This window comes from Lacerta agilis, chromosome 9 (assembly GCF_009819535.1).
Source record: "Lacerta agilis isolate rLacAgi1 chromosome 9, rLacAgi1.pri, whole genome shotgun sequence".
In the NCBI taxonomy this organism is placed as follows: Eukaryota; Metazoa; Chordata; class Lepidosauria; order Squamata; family Lacertidae; genus Lacerta; species Lacerta agilis.
In genome coordinates, this window is record NC_046320.1 from 70,013,283 (window position 1) to 70,029,681 (window position 16,399).

At 46.0% G+C, this 16,399-nt stretch overlaps 1 protein-coding gene across 2 annotated transcripts in view; it reads right to left on the minus strand.

The window, feature by feature from the left end:
- Positions 1–1,373: 1,373 nt before the first annotated feature.
- ALMS1 (ALMS1 centrosome and basal body associated protein) overlaps positions 1,374–16,399 on the minus strand; it is a 69,247-nt gene continuing 54,221 nt past the window's right edge. The window contains exons 16-20 of one of the 2 annotated variants that reach the window (XM_033161026.1): positions 14,066–14,316; positions 12,914–13,082; positions 9,027–9,090; positions 4,029–4,128; positions 1,374–1,662 (exon numbers count right to left, since the gene is read on the minus strand). In XM_033161026.1, coding sequence (XP_033016917.1) covers positions 1,618–1,662; positions 4,029–4,128; positions 9,027–9,090; positions 12,914–13,082; positions 14,066–14,316 — 629 coding nt within the window. In that variant the 3' untranslated portion in view covers positions 1,374–1,617. The remainder of the gene's footprint in view (positions 1,663–4,028; positions 4,129–9,026; positions 9,091–12,913; positions 13,083–14,065; positions 14,317–16,399) is intronic. The other variant, XM_033161025.1, reaches the window with a different exon arrangement.

Sequence of the window (16,399 nt, forward strand, 5' to 3'; positions counted from 1 at the left end):
CCTAGGGCTTGCCGATCAGAAGGTTGGCGGTTCGAATCCCTGCGACGGGGTGAGCTCCCGTTGCTCGGTCCCAGCTTCTGCCCACCTAGCAGTTTGAAAGCACGCCAAAGTGCAAGTAGATAAATAGGTAACGCTCCGGCGGGAAGGTTAAACAGCGTTTCCGTGCGCTGCTCTGATTCACCAGAAGCGGCTTAGTCATGCTGGCCACATGACCCGGAAGCTGTACGCCGGCTCCCTCAGCCAGTAAAGTGAGATGAGCGCTGCAACCCCAGAGTCGGACACGACTGGACCTAATGGTCAGGGGTCCCTTTACCTTTACGCCTAGCTGCAGAAACCCTGGAAACGAGAAATCTATTTCCCCTACCTCCCACGTGGAGCTGGTTGGTTGGCATCCGCCTGCCTCAAGAGACAACGGAGTGCACCTTTGGGTGTGAAGTCAAACCGCTGTGTTAGCAGCACCAAAGTGACCTCCCAGAGGCGCAAGCCTGGGCATTGTCTATGGAGGTCCTGGGCTGCCCAGGTGGCAAGACCCCTCTCTCAGCCTCGCTGGTGGGGTCCACAGGAAAGCAGAGCAAGACACCTGGCACCAGCCTGGCTGTAGGAGTTGCCAGAAGGAGGTGTACCATGCGCCATCCAACCGTCTTAGGGACCCCACTTATGTAGGGCTTAGTGTCCTTAATCTTTTCTTCTTCCAAAGATATCTCGCAAGGCAGCGGAGGTTTAGGTTCAGAGTTTTCCTTCTCCCTTCCCAGGCTGACAAGCGACATCTGCCCCATGCTTCCCTCTACAACATGGGCAGAAACTCCCTTCTTAACCATTGGACCCACTATTGGTCTTGTCTGCTCAAACTACACATACAGGGGAAGCCCCTAACTCACAGAGGGTTTGAGACCCACTGGCTACCCTCACCTGCTTTAGCCGGCCAGTCGAAGCTGTTCCCTAGGTGTGGCCCCTGTCGCATGCTGGAAGCTTCTAGGAGCCACAGGTGAGAGCCGAGGGCAGGGTGGGGACCAAAGGTCAACAAGCCACCCCAAAATGAACACAACAAGTTCCCCCACCAGAAGTAGTACCCCTCTCCTAACACCCTGTGTACGCTCACATGGAGCAACGCCAAAAGAAAACGAGAAGCAGAAGTACTGGAAGTCAAAGTCTTCAGATATTTAATTTTTTCAGTAGTAGAAAAACAAAAGATACAGGGGAGCAACTCAATTATAAAAAAGTACAAAACATGCCAAAATTCAAGTATCAAATAAATTAACAAACAACTACACACACACACACATACAAAGAAACAAACAAAACCCACTGATTGCATTGTCCTGATAAATTCTAAGCTACCATGATCTTGGAGAGTAAATGCACACTACCCAAAATCAATTATTTATCGGAAACCTGTTTTTAATCCTCGTGAGATTTAAAATATGTAGAAACAGTCAGATTATGCTAGGAAGGACACCTCAAAATACTAATTAACATTAATGAAACCTATTTTGCATAATTGGAAAACCACCCGAGTAATGTATTCACACACTGGTCATCTCAAACAGGGGAGGTGGTGATATTCACTAGGTGTGATAGGTTTTATTGAAATAAAAGGTTGCTTGCTTGTTTTCAACATCACTCCCAAGGTACTTTTCTTCCCAAAATATGGTTGGTGACTTTCTGCAGAGAAAGAAAATGATAAATCTGTTAGCCTTGTCATCACGGCGATGCCATAATTATACCCATGCCGAGAGGGCAAACCTCCTACTGTCACCAAGCATCCATCCTGTGCCGTGGAAACGGAAGCCTTGAGTAGAGGGGAGAGTGCCGGAAAAAAGGTGCGGCACAGGAAATTATGGACGTGACAAGAACCTGGCTTCTGGTTCGGTCCAAAAGCCCTTCTAGCCCAGCATCCTGCTCTCACAGCGGCTAACCAGATGTCTATGGGAAGCCTGCAAGCAGGACCTGAAAGAAAAAACACTCTTTCATTGTGATTCCTAACAAATTGTATTCAGAAGCATACTGCCTCCGGTAGCGTGGACAGCTAGCTTTTGGAGAAATTATCAAAGCAGTTAAAACACAGTAAACAAAAAAGGCCACAGTCCAAAGAGCCGTTTTGGCTTGTTCTGTCCTAGAAGAATTTGGTTGTTGTTTTTTAAAGCTAAGAATTGCTGGCCCTCCTGCCATGGTGGGAGGCTGCAAGCTTTGCACGTGTGGCCATTTCATTATGTTTACTGCAGTGCCACCCTGTGGCGAAAGTCAATTTCACAACTATATTTCCCCCCCTGAAGAAGTGTGCATGCACTCGAAAGCTCATACCAAGAATAAACTTGCTGTATATTCTGGCGTATAAGACTACTTTTTAATCCAGGAAAATCATCTCAAAAGTCGGGGGTCGCCTTATACGCCGAGCGGAGAATCTGCGGTCGAGTATATCTCAAACTCTATATTTTAACTGGGAAAGTTGGGGGTCGTCTTATACGCCCAGTCGTCTTATACGCCGGAAAATACGGTAGTTGGTCTCTAAGGTGCTACTGGAAGGAATTTTATATCCCTCCATCCACCCCCACCCCCCGTTTTTCCATCTTTGGTGGTTTGCCGTGGCTTGCCGAAACAGAATCTTTTTTTTTGGGTGGTGTCAAAAAACAAAACAAAAAAAACAGTGCAGCAAAAACACCTGCTTGATGTTAACCTGCAGGGAGTCACCTGCCACCTGAAAAGACTGATTCCTTGTAAATGTTGGTTCTTAATGAGACGTTTTGATGCCACTTTACTTTAAACGTATGTTAAAATACAGGCTGGGGGGGGGTGGTCTGTTGATAAAAGGCTGGTCTTTTTTATTTATAAAATTCACAGCACGGTTCTGGTGGGTGTGAACTCCACTGGATATAGAATATTTTAGTCCAAGGCGCACACCTGGTCAGGATTTAGTAATGACTTGATTTAGAGCTTCACGCGCTCTCTGATGTGTTCACTGGGCTTCTGGATTGTGGGATGACTTCACAAGCAATGGGAAGAAGCCCATGGGCTTTCCCTGATGTTATATTGCAAACCGCCCGGTGATTATATTGTAAACTGCCTTGTGATCATTGGACAAAGGGCGGCACCAAAATTTAAAAATTAATAAGTAAATAAATATTCACAGCACTCTTACATAACAACCTCAATTCTCCCTCCAAACACACACACAAACAAACAAACAGCAAGGAAAGTTCAATCAGTTCTGCTTTGACATTCTTCCCAGTCCACTGCCTGTGCCAGCAGCAGGGGCGAGAAGGTCAACAATGCCGTTTTTATTTTGTTTGTATTAAATCGCAGTGCAAAACTTGCATTTATGGGGGCCCATAAAGCGATTTCATAAGAGTGAGGGATTGCCAGCTACTGAGATGCTTATGATAAGCGTTTATGGACCTTTTCCGCCTTGCAAATTGCATTTTATGTACAGGAACAGTTAACACACAGCCATGTTGCTGAATACATCATTGAATCCCAGGCCAACCTTGTCCCTACAAGATCCTAGTTACAGGTAGGTAGCCGTGTTGGTCTGCCGTAGTCACAACAACAAAAAATTCCTTCCAGTAGCACCTTAGAGACCAACTAAGTTTGTTATTGATATGAGCTTCCGTGTACATGCACACTTCTTCAGATACACTGAAGCAGAAGTTACTAGACCCACTGCGAAAGTGCAAGTAGATAAATAGGTACCGCTCCGGCGGGAAGGTAAACGGCGTTTCCGTGCTCTGCTCTGGTTCGCCAGAAGCGGCTTAGACATGCTGGCAACATGACCCAGAAGCTGCAAGCCAGCTCCCTCGGCCAGTAAAGCGAGATGAGCGCCGCAACCCCAGAGTCGTCCGCGACTGGACCTGATGGTCAGGGGTCCCTTTACCTTTACCTATTAATTGTCTTGCAGCTGTTGTTTGCCTTATTCATATGCTACTGTGTTTGATTGTTGTTTTAATTCTACTGTGATTACCGTGTGCTGCTTTGAGCTCGACCTTAGCTGTTGGAAGAGCAGTACAAATATTAAACCAAATCAAAGCACCTACCATTTTATAAAGCTGAGCCTTCAAACGATTTGTAGAATAGTCAGATTTTCTCTTTTCCTCTTCCCGTCTTTTTCGCACCTCAGGCAGCTGCTCATAGATGCTAAGAGAGCAAGAATAAAAGGACGAGATTACTCTAAAGAAATTGCTCCCAAATGAATCAGCCATTGCACTGCTGAGTGAGCGCAGGGTTATATGGAGAAGCAAGAGGGAGCTTAAAAGAGTCAAGCTGATCTCTTTGGTACATGTGGCCGAAACACAGACCTGCCTGCCAGGTCTCAGGTGATCTGCAGAAGCCTAAAGTTGATTAAAAGACCCCTTTGAGCCTGACTGTTCTTCTTTCAGTTACCGTACTCCCTTTGGCCAGCGCCAGGCTGAAAGCTTTTCTGACAAATCCCAGATTCCAGGATCTGCTGTGGGCTCAAAAAATTGCAACAACTGACCTCTCTCAGTTGTGGTTTTCCAACAGATCGGGCCTGCTAGCCTCACAGAAACAAGACACCAAGCGTATGACAAAGAGGAGCGGCAAGGGTCGTCCTGCTCTAAGAAACGGCACCAGACCATTCTACAGAATTCCTTATTTGGCTCATTTAAAATAAGCACCAGAAACCAGGGCTGTAGCAGGACTGAAAGCTGGATTTGCAGGATTTATAGCCGGGGACTGGACATGAACTGCCATCCTCTACCCACAGAAGCAGACCATTTCAAAGGGTGTTGGTTTTTAATCAGGATGGGCAAGGTTCCTAAGTCCATGGGCCCTGTAAAGACAGCTGACAGCTACGGTTGCTTCACGGGGCTCTAGCAACAGCCAGGATCCCAGCTGTTAGAGGAGAGCTGTTAGCAGCTGTCCAGTGGGAGCTGGGAGCCAGGAGTCAGTGTGGCGGTTCGCTCAACCTGCACAGGTCCCCCAGACGTTTAACGGTCCGTTGATACCTGCGCTCACCACTTTGTTAATTAACCGCTGCCACCAACCAGTCTGTCTGGTATTTACTTCACTCAGTTCAGTCAAGGAGAATATTGGAACAAAACTGTTTTATTTGAAATTTAGTACATAAGCATGTGGTTTCTGAATAAACAGTACTTTCTTGGTTGTGTTCTTGTTAACAACAGTGCCCAACTATTTCTCCCACCCCTGTTCCTACTCCTTCCCTTGCCACCCTCCTTCCAACCTCTCAATACCCACAACAAGCCCCCTAGACAAAGACAAAAGACAAGCCTAAAGACTAAAGAACCAAAGAACCAAAAGACCAAAGAACTAAAGAACTCTCTTCCTTCCTTGGGAGGGGTTTATATAGCCCACATAACTCCGCCCCCTAAAGGTTCTTTCCTGGTTATTCCTTTTAACTCCTTCCATGCCATTCCTAAGTATGGGTGATCGCCACAGTCAGCAGTCAAGGTGGAGGGCAGACCTGGGAGGACAAGCCAAGGAGTCAAAGCTAGGAAAGGCTTACTGTTGCCCAGACAAATTCCTAGCCTTTCCCAGAAAGCTTTTATAGTTTGTCCTAGTGCTGAGAGCCAATGGCCAGGCCTCAATGTCGCTCCCATACCCAGGTTACCCTTTACTTTCTAGGAAGATGCTCTAAGTCAGAGAGAGCCCTGGTGGTTCATCGCACGGGACGGATGTGCACAGAGAGCTGTGCTTCAAGCTCCGACATCTCCCAAGGGAAAGGAGTGACAGCAAAGAACTTGGTAAAGATTGCAGGGAAAGCAAAATGATGGTTGAACGGTTGCAAAAGCAGAATAAAGAGTAATCACGCTTACGCAGGAGAACGGCTGTGAATCACTCCCAGCGCGTTTCCTTAAAATACACTCCTGGTTCCCAGCTCCAAAAATGAAGTATCTATCAAATCCCCTTTAGCAGTTAAAGGAATGAGCTTGTTGGAAAGAAAGAAGAGTTGTACGCTTGAACATTCCCTGGGGGGGATCTGATAAATATTGCAGAGAAGAGTAAAACAAACAGCTCATTTGGAATAAAGACAGGATGTGTCCCTCGGTGATTACGTTCTCACCACTTCATCTGTCCCCACAATCCAGTAACCCGATCGTCTGTCTGATCTCTCCCTCCTATGCACATAATACTTATCTGGAAAACTGCCATTAATAAACAAACGAAGTCAAAGCCAGTTTATTGCTGAACAGAAGATGAGGCTTTACAACATACCATAAACAAATCCCTATTCTTTAGGCATTAAAATACCCTGGCTAAAAATGTACGTACAGCCAAAGCTAGAAAGATTTGTGTTCCTGTAACTCTTGTTCCCACAGGAGGAGAGATATCCGGAGCTGGCCTAACTGCAGAACAAGGCAAGATGTGTTCCCCAGAGAGAGATTTTAGGGTGCCATTAAAGACCTATCTCTTAGTCTTACCTAGTGATGTGAGGTGAGAATATTCTCATTCTTGAGAATATTCTCCACAAACTGTAAATTCCAATGTAAGAACCAGTTTTACAACCACATTTAAAAAACCTAGTAAATAATAAGTCAAGCTGTGATATTGCCAGTGTAAGTAATGAATAATGTTTGAGGAGTCAATATAAATTTATAAACATTTGAGACTTGTTACTTAAAGCCTATTTTTTAAATACAATTCTTTCTTGTGACAATTTATCAGTTATAATTTAAATATGTTGTGTGTTGCCTTACTTGTCTAAGCAGATAGTAATTTGCATTTCTGATGTTATGTAACTTGTCATTAGTGATTATTTGTGTTTTATTTTCTGGAAATAATAGCATTTATTTTAAACTTTATATTGATTTTATTAGTGTTGCACTGAAAATACTGTACCATGTAAAGGTAAAGGGACCCCTGACCATTACGTCCAGTCGCGGACGACTCTGGGGTTGCGGCGCTCATCTCGCTTTAGCGGCTGAGGGAGCCGGCGTACAGCTTCCGAGTCATGTGGCCACCATGACTAAGCCGCTTCTGATGAACCAGAGAAGCACACGGAAACGGCGTTTACCTTCCCGCCGGAGCGGTACCTATTTATCTACTTGCACTTTGACGTGCTTTCGAACTGCTAGGTTGACAGGAGCAGGGACCGAGCAACGGGAGCTCACCCTGTCGCCTGGATTCGAACCACCAACCTTCTTATCAGCAAGCCCTAGGCTCAGTGGTTTAGACCACAGCGCCACCCACATCCCATTGTGCCATGTAGATATGTTTATTAAAAAACGTACTCTTGTAGTGGACTTGAGTTTTTTATATATTCCTTTTACTTTAAAAGCTACTGTCAGGAAACCCCCCTCCCCACGACAGGTAGCATCCTGGGAGAGCTTGCAGTACAGGGAACCACCCCCTTTGTTCACCAGTTCGTCATCCCCCTCCTCAGCAGGAAGCGACCATTCCTCCAGTGGGGAAGGGGAGTTAGAGGCAGGAAGTCGGCGCGGGGGCTGTGAAGAGATCACAGAGCCTGAGCACCAAGGGGGAAGCGGGGAACAGGGACAGTTTCCCGCACCCCGAGTTCGCAGACAGGAAAGACGTGGAAGGGGGAGGCGGGGGTTCAGGATCCCGCGCCTCTTTTGCTGGACCAAGAACCGGAAGGGTTCATTCCCGGACTCTGCAGAGGGATGAGATGGACGTTTGAACTTTTGCTTCACTGTAAATATCTGCACAATAAAGAACTTAGTTTTTAGAAGTGCTGCGTTCGACTGCTTTCTCATGAGCAACCACTGAACGTCCTTACAGCTACATTTCATACATACATAACATAATTAGAATTAAAAGTTGATGGTATATATACGTGGCAGGCTAAGTGATTAACTTGAGTCATTCACATTGGATTTTCAATTTCAGGTTTGGTGCAAAAAATATAAGAATGTGAATTCACTGCATTGCCCCATTGAATTAAAGTATCTGTACAGTTTTTGGTTGCGATCTGAGTAAGTTTACCCATGAATAAACATGTATAATAACTAATTCTATCATTTTCAATGCATTAAAATTATATCATTTTCAATGCATTAAAATGAATATTCTCCTAATTTAAATGAAAATGCACTAATATTCTCATTAATCAAGAATATTCTCCCAAATATTATTCTCGAGAATTTAACAACAGTAGTCTTACCCATGGTGCGTAATCCAGCAGAAAGGTGTTTTACATATCTCTTGATCATTTCAAGATAGCCTGTGAGCAGCTTTACCTGACTAAGCCAAAGGCCCATCTAGGCCAGTGGGCAAACAGATGCTTCTGTGAAGTCCACAAACAGGACCTGAGTGCAGCAGCACTCTCGCCACATGTGATTTCTAGCAACTGGTATTCAGAAGCACCCTGCCTCCAACAGTGGAACTAAACCAGGCATAGGCAAACTCGGCCCTCCAGATGTTTTGGGACTACAACTCCCATCATCCCTAGCTAACAGGACCAGTGGTGAGGGATGATGGGAATTGTAGTCTCAAAACATCCGGAGGGCCGAGTTTGCCGAGCCTGAGCTAAACCATGGCCACGGTGGCTAGCAGCCATTGTCAGTCTTATTGTCCATGAATTTATCTAGGTGGCCATTGATAATTCTTAAGGGAGGGGGTTCCGCACTTTAACAATGTGGTGTGTGAATGATTCCCTCCTTTTGTCTGTCGTGAATCTTCCAACAATCAGCTTCATTGGATGCCCTCAGATTCTATTATTACTAACTGTCCTGTGGTATCAATCAGCAAATTTGTCTACTATACTGCTTACCCATAACACTTCCTCAAAGGGATGCCCTCCTTCCCTAAGACCCTCCTTTTCCATCACAGAGAGGGAGCCGTCATCATGGCAGTGGGATGCAGCTCTCATGAACCCAAAGGCCCTATCCATCAACCTCTCTGCCTCTTTTAACTTCTCCAGGCCAGCCACTTTCACCTTTCTGCTGGGTTGTGCCCCATGTAAATTAGGGGTGGATAAATTATGTGCTTTGGATTTTCAGGCCCCAATATCTATGGCCGATCTTGTGCCTTGTTCATTTTCTAACTTGTGTTAGAAATTTAATATATGAGGTTTATCCATATTTTTCCAGCCTTACCGTTTTGACCTCTGAACCATTTCATTCTTGGAAATTGCTCTTCTCTTCTGCATAGCCCTGTAGTCTAAACAAAGTAGGAAAAGTGGTGAGTACAGCACAATTCAAAACGTTAATGCGCCAGACAACTGATGTTCTCATCCTACAAGATGCTGTGCCAAGACAGAAGCTCATAAGATCTGGTGATGCTAAGAGTGGGCCATGGGAGAGACATCAGTCCTCAGAAAAAAGGTTCACTCCCGCAGAGATTGCTCTGTGGGCTGGATTGCGTCTGCGCAGATGCGATTTCCGGCGCAGCGGAAGCAAGTCCCCGCTCTGTGCTGAGTGGGCAGCTCGGTTCGGGGGCGGCTTGTGGGCCGCTTAAATGACTCCCGTGGGCCGCTTGTGACCCATGGGCTGCAGGTTGCCGACCCCCTGGTCTTGTGCTTCATGTAAAGACCTTTGTGCCAATCTGACCAAGAGATGGGAGCTCCTCCCTCCTGACCCTTTTTGGATCACAGAAGCCGTAGGGGCCAATACAAAGCTTGGCAGGCCAGGACAGAAAGATGGGAAGGAGCAATGAGACGATAAGCTTCTCAAAGGAAGGGCCACAGTTTAGCTACAGCAGCATGTTGCATAGAGACTATAACATGGGAACTGTCACAGTGGTACCTCTGGTTACGAACTTAATTCGTTCCGGATGTCCGTTCTTAACCTGAGGCACCACTTTAGCTAATGGGGCCTCCTGCTGCCACGTGATTTCTGTTCTCATCCTGAGGTCAAATTCTTTTTTTTTAAATTCTTTTTTATTATTTTTATACTAAATTACTACAAAAAATAAAATATACATTCACATACATTCTTTCAGTTTTGGCTAACATAGCCATGACTTCCCTCAGACCTTCCACGTGGCATTCAGAATCATTATCTTATTATTATACTTCTTTAATCTACCATTGCTTACATTATCATTCATCTCTTTCTCACTCTAACTACCATACTTACAATGATATTTCTACACATTAACTACAAAGCTTCTTGAAGACCTATTAGCGTATTCAACTGCAAATTGTTTTTTCAAATAGTTCGTAAACTTTAACCAGTCTTTGATGAATTTCTGGTCCCGCTGTTCCCGGATTCTTCCCGTCATTTTATCCAGTTCTGCATATTCCATCAATTTCACTGTCCAGTCTTCTTTTGTCGGTATTTCTTCTTGTTTCCACCTTTGTGCTAGCAAAATCCTAGCTGCAGTCACTGCGTATTGGAACAGCTTAATGTCCATCCTGAGGTCAAATTCTTAACCCGAGGTACTACTTCTGAGTCTGTAACCCGAAGTGTTTGTAACCTGAGGTGTTTGTAACCCGAGGTACCACTGTATAGGTTCAACACAATTCTTTAAGAGGGACTGCCACTCCTTCTCAGAAAACCCGTCTACCTGCCAAGCCCCCTTCCTACATACCTGGGTGACCCCTCCTCCCTTTACACCTCACCCACCATTTTGCCTTTCGTCTCAAAGCCTGCCCCAACCCCACTACTCACACAGCTCTCTCCAAGCCCTTTTCAAATGTTGCTGGAAGGTGCTTCAGAATGCAGATTCCCAAACTGCTCTCTGAAGCACCTCTGCTCGACCACTGCTGCAGTGAGATGTAACCGAGGAGGGAGGCACTTCAGAGAACAAGCAGTTTGGCAAACCAATCCTTGAAGCGCCTGCCCCCCGCCCCCACTGAACAGCACTCCTGGCCCTCTGGCCACCCACACTGCTTGCTTGCCTGCCATCCTGCCGTCATGATGCGGTTGGGTCAACTCCAGCGTGAAGACAGCCTTACATTTTTATGTATATAGGAAGAAAAGGAAAAGAAAGGAGTTCTGGATTCTGGGCCACTGTACCACCTCACTAATTCTATTAACAGCCTTGCAAGGTAGGCCAGTATTATTATGCCCATAGTGCCTGGAGCTGAGAGTGAATACCTCGCATAACCAAAACACAGGAAAATGTTGAGCCAAGGACGTTCTTGCTCACACCTCACATTTTTGCCACTACTCTATACACTCCAACTCTTAGTTGCCCTTGTTCCAAGTCCAAAATGATAACGTGTGTTGCAGCCTAGAGGGGGTGGGGAAACCCTGGATACCTGTGCATACACCTGATATTTTACCCATCAGCTACTGCCTTTACTTTTACATATAGCTGCCAGCCTCTCCCTGTGCAACAGCTAGAAGCATTCCTGGACAGATAGGGATGAATCTAAAAGGAAAACACAGTCCATAGAGTAAGATGGCTTTCAAGCTCTCTTCTACGCTGATTTTTCTGCCATGGAGCCCCTATTTCCTACACCTCACAAAGCATGTTTTATGGTGCATTCTCAGGTCATATAGTATAACAAGCACACTGGGTTGCTCAATGCCCACTAAGGGTGCTTTAGAATGCACCCAACACACTCCCTCCAAGTTTTACACACTGAAAATGAAGATTTGCTTGTTGAGTGGGCAATCTCTCAGGAAAATAACCTGCCATTATCTCTGATAAACTTGGTGGTTTGTTTTTGGTTTTTTTTAAACAAACCAGGCATGCCTGTCTTTCACTGCCTCCCGCAGTTTGGTCAGACTCATGTTGGTAGCCTCAAGAACACTGTCCAACCATCTCGTCTTCTGTCATCCCCTTCTCCTTGTGCCCTCCATCTTTCCCAACATCAGGGTCTTTTCCAGGGAGTCTTCTCTTCTCATGAGGTGGCCAAAGTCTTGGAGCCTCAGTTTCAGGATCTGTCCTTCCAGTGAGCACTCAGGGCTGATTTCCTTCAGAATGGATAGGTTTGATCTTCTTTCAGTCCATGGGACTCTCAAGAGTCTCCTCCAGCACCAGAATTCAAAAGCATCAATTCTTCGGCGATCAGCCTTCTTTATGGTCCAGCTCTCACCATAAAACTACTACTATAATGCAAACACACACACACACACACACACACCTCACAATTTTGCAACCAAGTAAAATTAGCATACCATGGGCAACTGGAGCAAAAATGGCACTTGCTCTAGCTTTACTGCTTTTCTAAACACCCTTCACCACCACAGGAATGTGCCTTGCTAAAGAAAGAAAAAATCCATGGCAACAATCATCTATGAACAGCCACTGTGCAGAAAAATGGCCATGCAACGCTCAGTCACAGCTTGAAGGTATTCTTAGTTGTTTGGGGTTAAAACAGGGCAGCTCTCCAAGCCTACAGCACACTGCCCATTAGCCTTTTCTGAACATAAACTGGCTATTTACGCCATGCCATGCCCTGCAGAGAGACACGACGTGTGTCCATCATTACTGCTAGGGAAATATATGACAGCCTTGATCCAAAGAAGTGATGTAACTGTGCAGGAGCGAGCAGCACACACAGAGTCTGGCTGCTTGCTGTTTCTGGTAGGGAAATTTCCACTGCCAAATGTAAGGATAAACAGAATAGAAAATTCTTTCCAGTAGCACCTTAGAGACCAACTGAGTTTGTTCTTGGTATGAGCTTCCGTGTGCATGCACACGAAAGCTCATACCAAGAACAAACTCAGTTGGTTTCTAAGGTGCTACTGGAAAGAATTTTCTATTTTGTTTCAACTATGGCAGACCAACACGGCTACCCACCTGTAAATGTAAGGATGTAAGAAAGGCCTTGCTGGATGAGGCCAGTGGCGCATCCTGGTCTCAGTGACCAACTAGATGCCGCAATGGGAAGGCCACAGGCGCGAGGGCCACAGCCCTCTCTCCACTTGCGATTCCCAACAACCGGAATGCACAGGGAGCTTAGACAGACAAGCTGCTTGCCTCTTCATGCGCTGGCTTGTTTCAGCAGGCAAAGGCCTTGCCCAGCTTCTCCCAGACACATAACACCCCTCCTCTGGCATGTGACCCATGTCTATAATAAGGAAGGCACCTCTGTTAGGAAGATGGAAACTTCTTCTGTCTTCATGAGCATTAAATAATTCTTCTCTCTCGCCTTGGAGAATGCTCTGCAGTTTCCTTTCTTCCATTATTAGCTTAAGGCGTTTCACGCGCTCCCCAGAGCTGGAGATGAAATCGGGACGGTGCAGTGCAAGAGACTCCTAAGTTGGAAAACAAAAGTAAGAGCTGCTTCAGAAGCTCCACTTAAGGCTGAGGAAATGTCAAAAATAGCTAACCCCATTAACAAAGCACCGGAAACATGCCTCAGAAGAAGAGAATTATTCACGCAATGTACAGAATATTGCATCTACAAAAGGCGAAGAGATCTCTCTGTGGGTCTTGTTAACAAATGCTTTGATCTTGGACAACCAATTGGAAAGATACCAGACTGGGAATAAGCGTAGCTACATTTTTGTAAAAGGGATAAGTACTTAAGCTTAAACAAGCTGGTTGGAGTGTGCACATGGGACAAAAAAAAGTCTCCGTGCAATGAGGGAGGCCTCTCGGTGACTGTAAATGAAATGGATACATGGGGAAATTAACACGGTTCAATATTAGTCTTGGGGAGGGGGCTTCACAAGAGCCTGCTGGCTGCCAGATCTGCCAAAGGCAATGGAAGCAGGCTGAGAGCGCTTCTCCCATCCTTACAACCCCCTTGCCATCAGAAGTGTAATGTCAAGCGCAGGAAGCGTGAGAACTGTTTGATTTGGACTGGAATTTGAAGGCAGGGATAAGGCTGGTGAGTGCAGACAAACAGCTTTACATTTCCCCTATTCCATAATCTGAACCAGTGGGGGTTGTGCAAACCCCACCTGCCCAGCAGTTGCTAGCACCATCCTTTCCCTGCTGGCGCATGCCATGTTTATGCTAAACAAGGGTGGGCTCCATCCAGCAGAAAAGACTGGCCCTCGGAGCCATTAAGAGTTAGAATAAGGGTAGAACGGAAGGCAAAGTAGGTTCTGTTCTGTTCCTGCCCAGCCCTTACATATTTTAAAGAGGGAAGGGGACAAGACAGACACACACAGAGGCACACATGCTAAATCTGTTAAACTGATGGGTGGCTCAATTCATCTGACAACCAAAGCACTCGCAAATGGGAAAGCCAAAGCCAGGCAAGCAGTCCAAGGCAGAGCCTGGATTTTACCTGCAGTGTCATTTTCACAAAAGGTGGGGGCGGCTTATTCTCAACGTCTCTCGGTGGAGCCATCAGACGCACCTGCAGCTCGCTGTGATCCTCCTGCCAGTTTTTCTCCCGGAGGGGCTCTCGCCAGGGCTTCGGGTCGGGCATGGCTTCAAACCAGGAGGGATCAGGATCAGGATCAGAAACGTAGCTGGACCCACTTCCCTTTTTGAAGTCAGCTTTCAAATCCTTTGCCGAAACAAACCAGGAAACTCCTGGGGCAGGGGAAAGAAAAATGTTTTTTTTAAAAAAGGAATGTAGTGTAAACTGTTCATTCCCGCTGCAGTTCACTTATAAAAGACAGGAAGGCACAAAAACAGGGGGCTACCTCCGCCATTGCCCCCTTTTGCTCTGGGCTGTCCTCTGCAACTGTAAAAGGTCCAGGAGGATGCTCGGAGCAGACATAGGCACATCACAGTTGCATATATATAATTTAGGGGTTCAAGGGATTTAGCAAAGATAAAATGGCACAGAACAGAGAGTGAAGAAGCATGGAAGCAGCAGACAATCCAGGAGAGGCAGTCAACAGTTTAGTACATAATTATCAGGCCTTTGCAAAAATGTTGGTTGATGGGATTTAAAGAGAGATGGAAAAGTATAGCAAATCATTATTAATTATGGATTATTCTCAACAGTCTTATTTAGCTTCGGGGTTCAGCATTTGTTTTCTTTGTTGAAAGAATCCTGGGGGGGGGGGACCATAACGTATGTGCAGGGAGGGGGCAAGATGGCAGAGAGAAGCAGCGGTGAATCCTTGGGCTTCTGGCTCTTGTGTCACGGCAGCTTACTGGGAGGGAAAGGGGGTTGGGGTTGTTGGCAGAGGAAACCCAGTGCCCCCACTGGTATGCCCACACAGTGATGACCCCCCCCCCCGCCATCTCTCTCCCTAGAAGCCATAGTGACCAGAGACTCCTGATGGGCATGCTGGTTTTTGAAATACCATAGAGTCATTCTTTCCTCTTGCATCTGAGAATCTTCCCCTCCCTTCTTTATACCACCAAAAAACAAGGAGTGGGCTATGATTTGCATTGTCTAAAACCAGAAGTAATAAGAAATAAAAACCAACAAGGTGTGGAAAAGTAAATACAAAGGGTATTGGATTTACTGTCAGCGTATGGTCAAAGCTGAGGAACAAATATTCCCCCTCATGCAGTATTTGTTTAAAACATCTTGCTATGCATAGTTTTAATCGGTCTGCTATTTCATAGCTTTAGGAGACAGATAGCAGAAAATCCCCAGATCTCCAGATGATTAAAGGAATTCTGTTTGCTCCTGGTCCCAATTTATTAGCACGTTTAAAGCCTTTAATTATTCGGGGTGTCTGGAGGCCTGTCTTCTGTACTGGGGTACTGCAGCCACCAGGTGAGGGCCTGCTGCATGCCCTGCCTTTGAAGGTGCAGAGGACAAGGGCACAGGATCCCACCTCCTCCATGGAGGCATCCAGGCTGTGAAATTCACTGGCCCAGGTGGTCTGGCAGGGGCCACACACCCTGGGTATTTTGGCAACCGTTTAAACCAACTTTTGAGGGCTGCACTCTCTCCCTGATTTCATTTTTGTAGGTTAAATAAGTTGTTTTGCTGCCGAGTTGTCTTTTGTTTTATTCTTCATTGTTCTAATATGATATGATGTTTCCATGTTTTGCCTGCAGCGCTGACAGCCCTTTCAAAGATGTGGGGTGTGAATTATTATTACATAAAAAAAACAAAAAAAAATAAGAGCAGCCTGTGACGTAATTTAGAACCCTTTTTCTTCCTGGCCTAGCATGTGCCTAGCATGTTGTGTTGTGCTAAACAAGTTTAAGACAGCGGTAGTAGCAGTACCTGCAGGGTCAGCGTGACTGCACAAGAAAACCAAGCAGGAGATCTGGGGTTGGGGTGGGTACTCCCAAGAGATGCCTCTGGGGAAGTGGGCCTCAGAATCTCTTGCAATTGGAAGCTGAGCTGCACTTCCTGCATTAAGCAAGGCAGGGGACCTCCAATCCCCTGCTCCCCGGGATTGTGCAAATTGCAGCTCAACATCATCTGGCAGGCCACAGATTCCTCACCCTTGGATTAAGCAATGCAATCTTCCTGCTTTGGGGTAGTTTTGAGAGCAGGAGAGTTTTGGAGATGAACAAACATGAACTAGCATCCCAACCCCGACGTTTTATTTACTTCCTTGCGAAAGATAACCTGGAATTTTCGTTTATTTTATGCTTATGGCCAAATCCTAGAGGCAGGCTGACACAGACTCACCTGCCTTCGTCTTGCCCTGAGGCTCTTTGTCAGAATTGTCTGACTCTCCATCTCTAGTGGAAC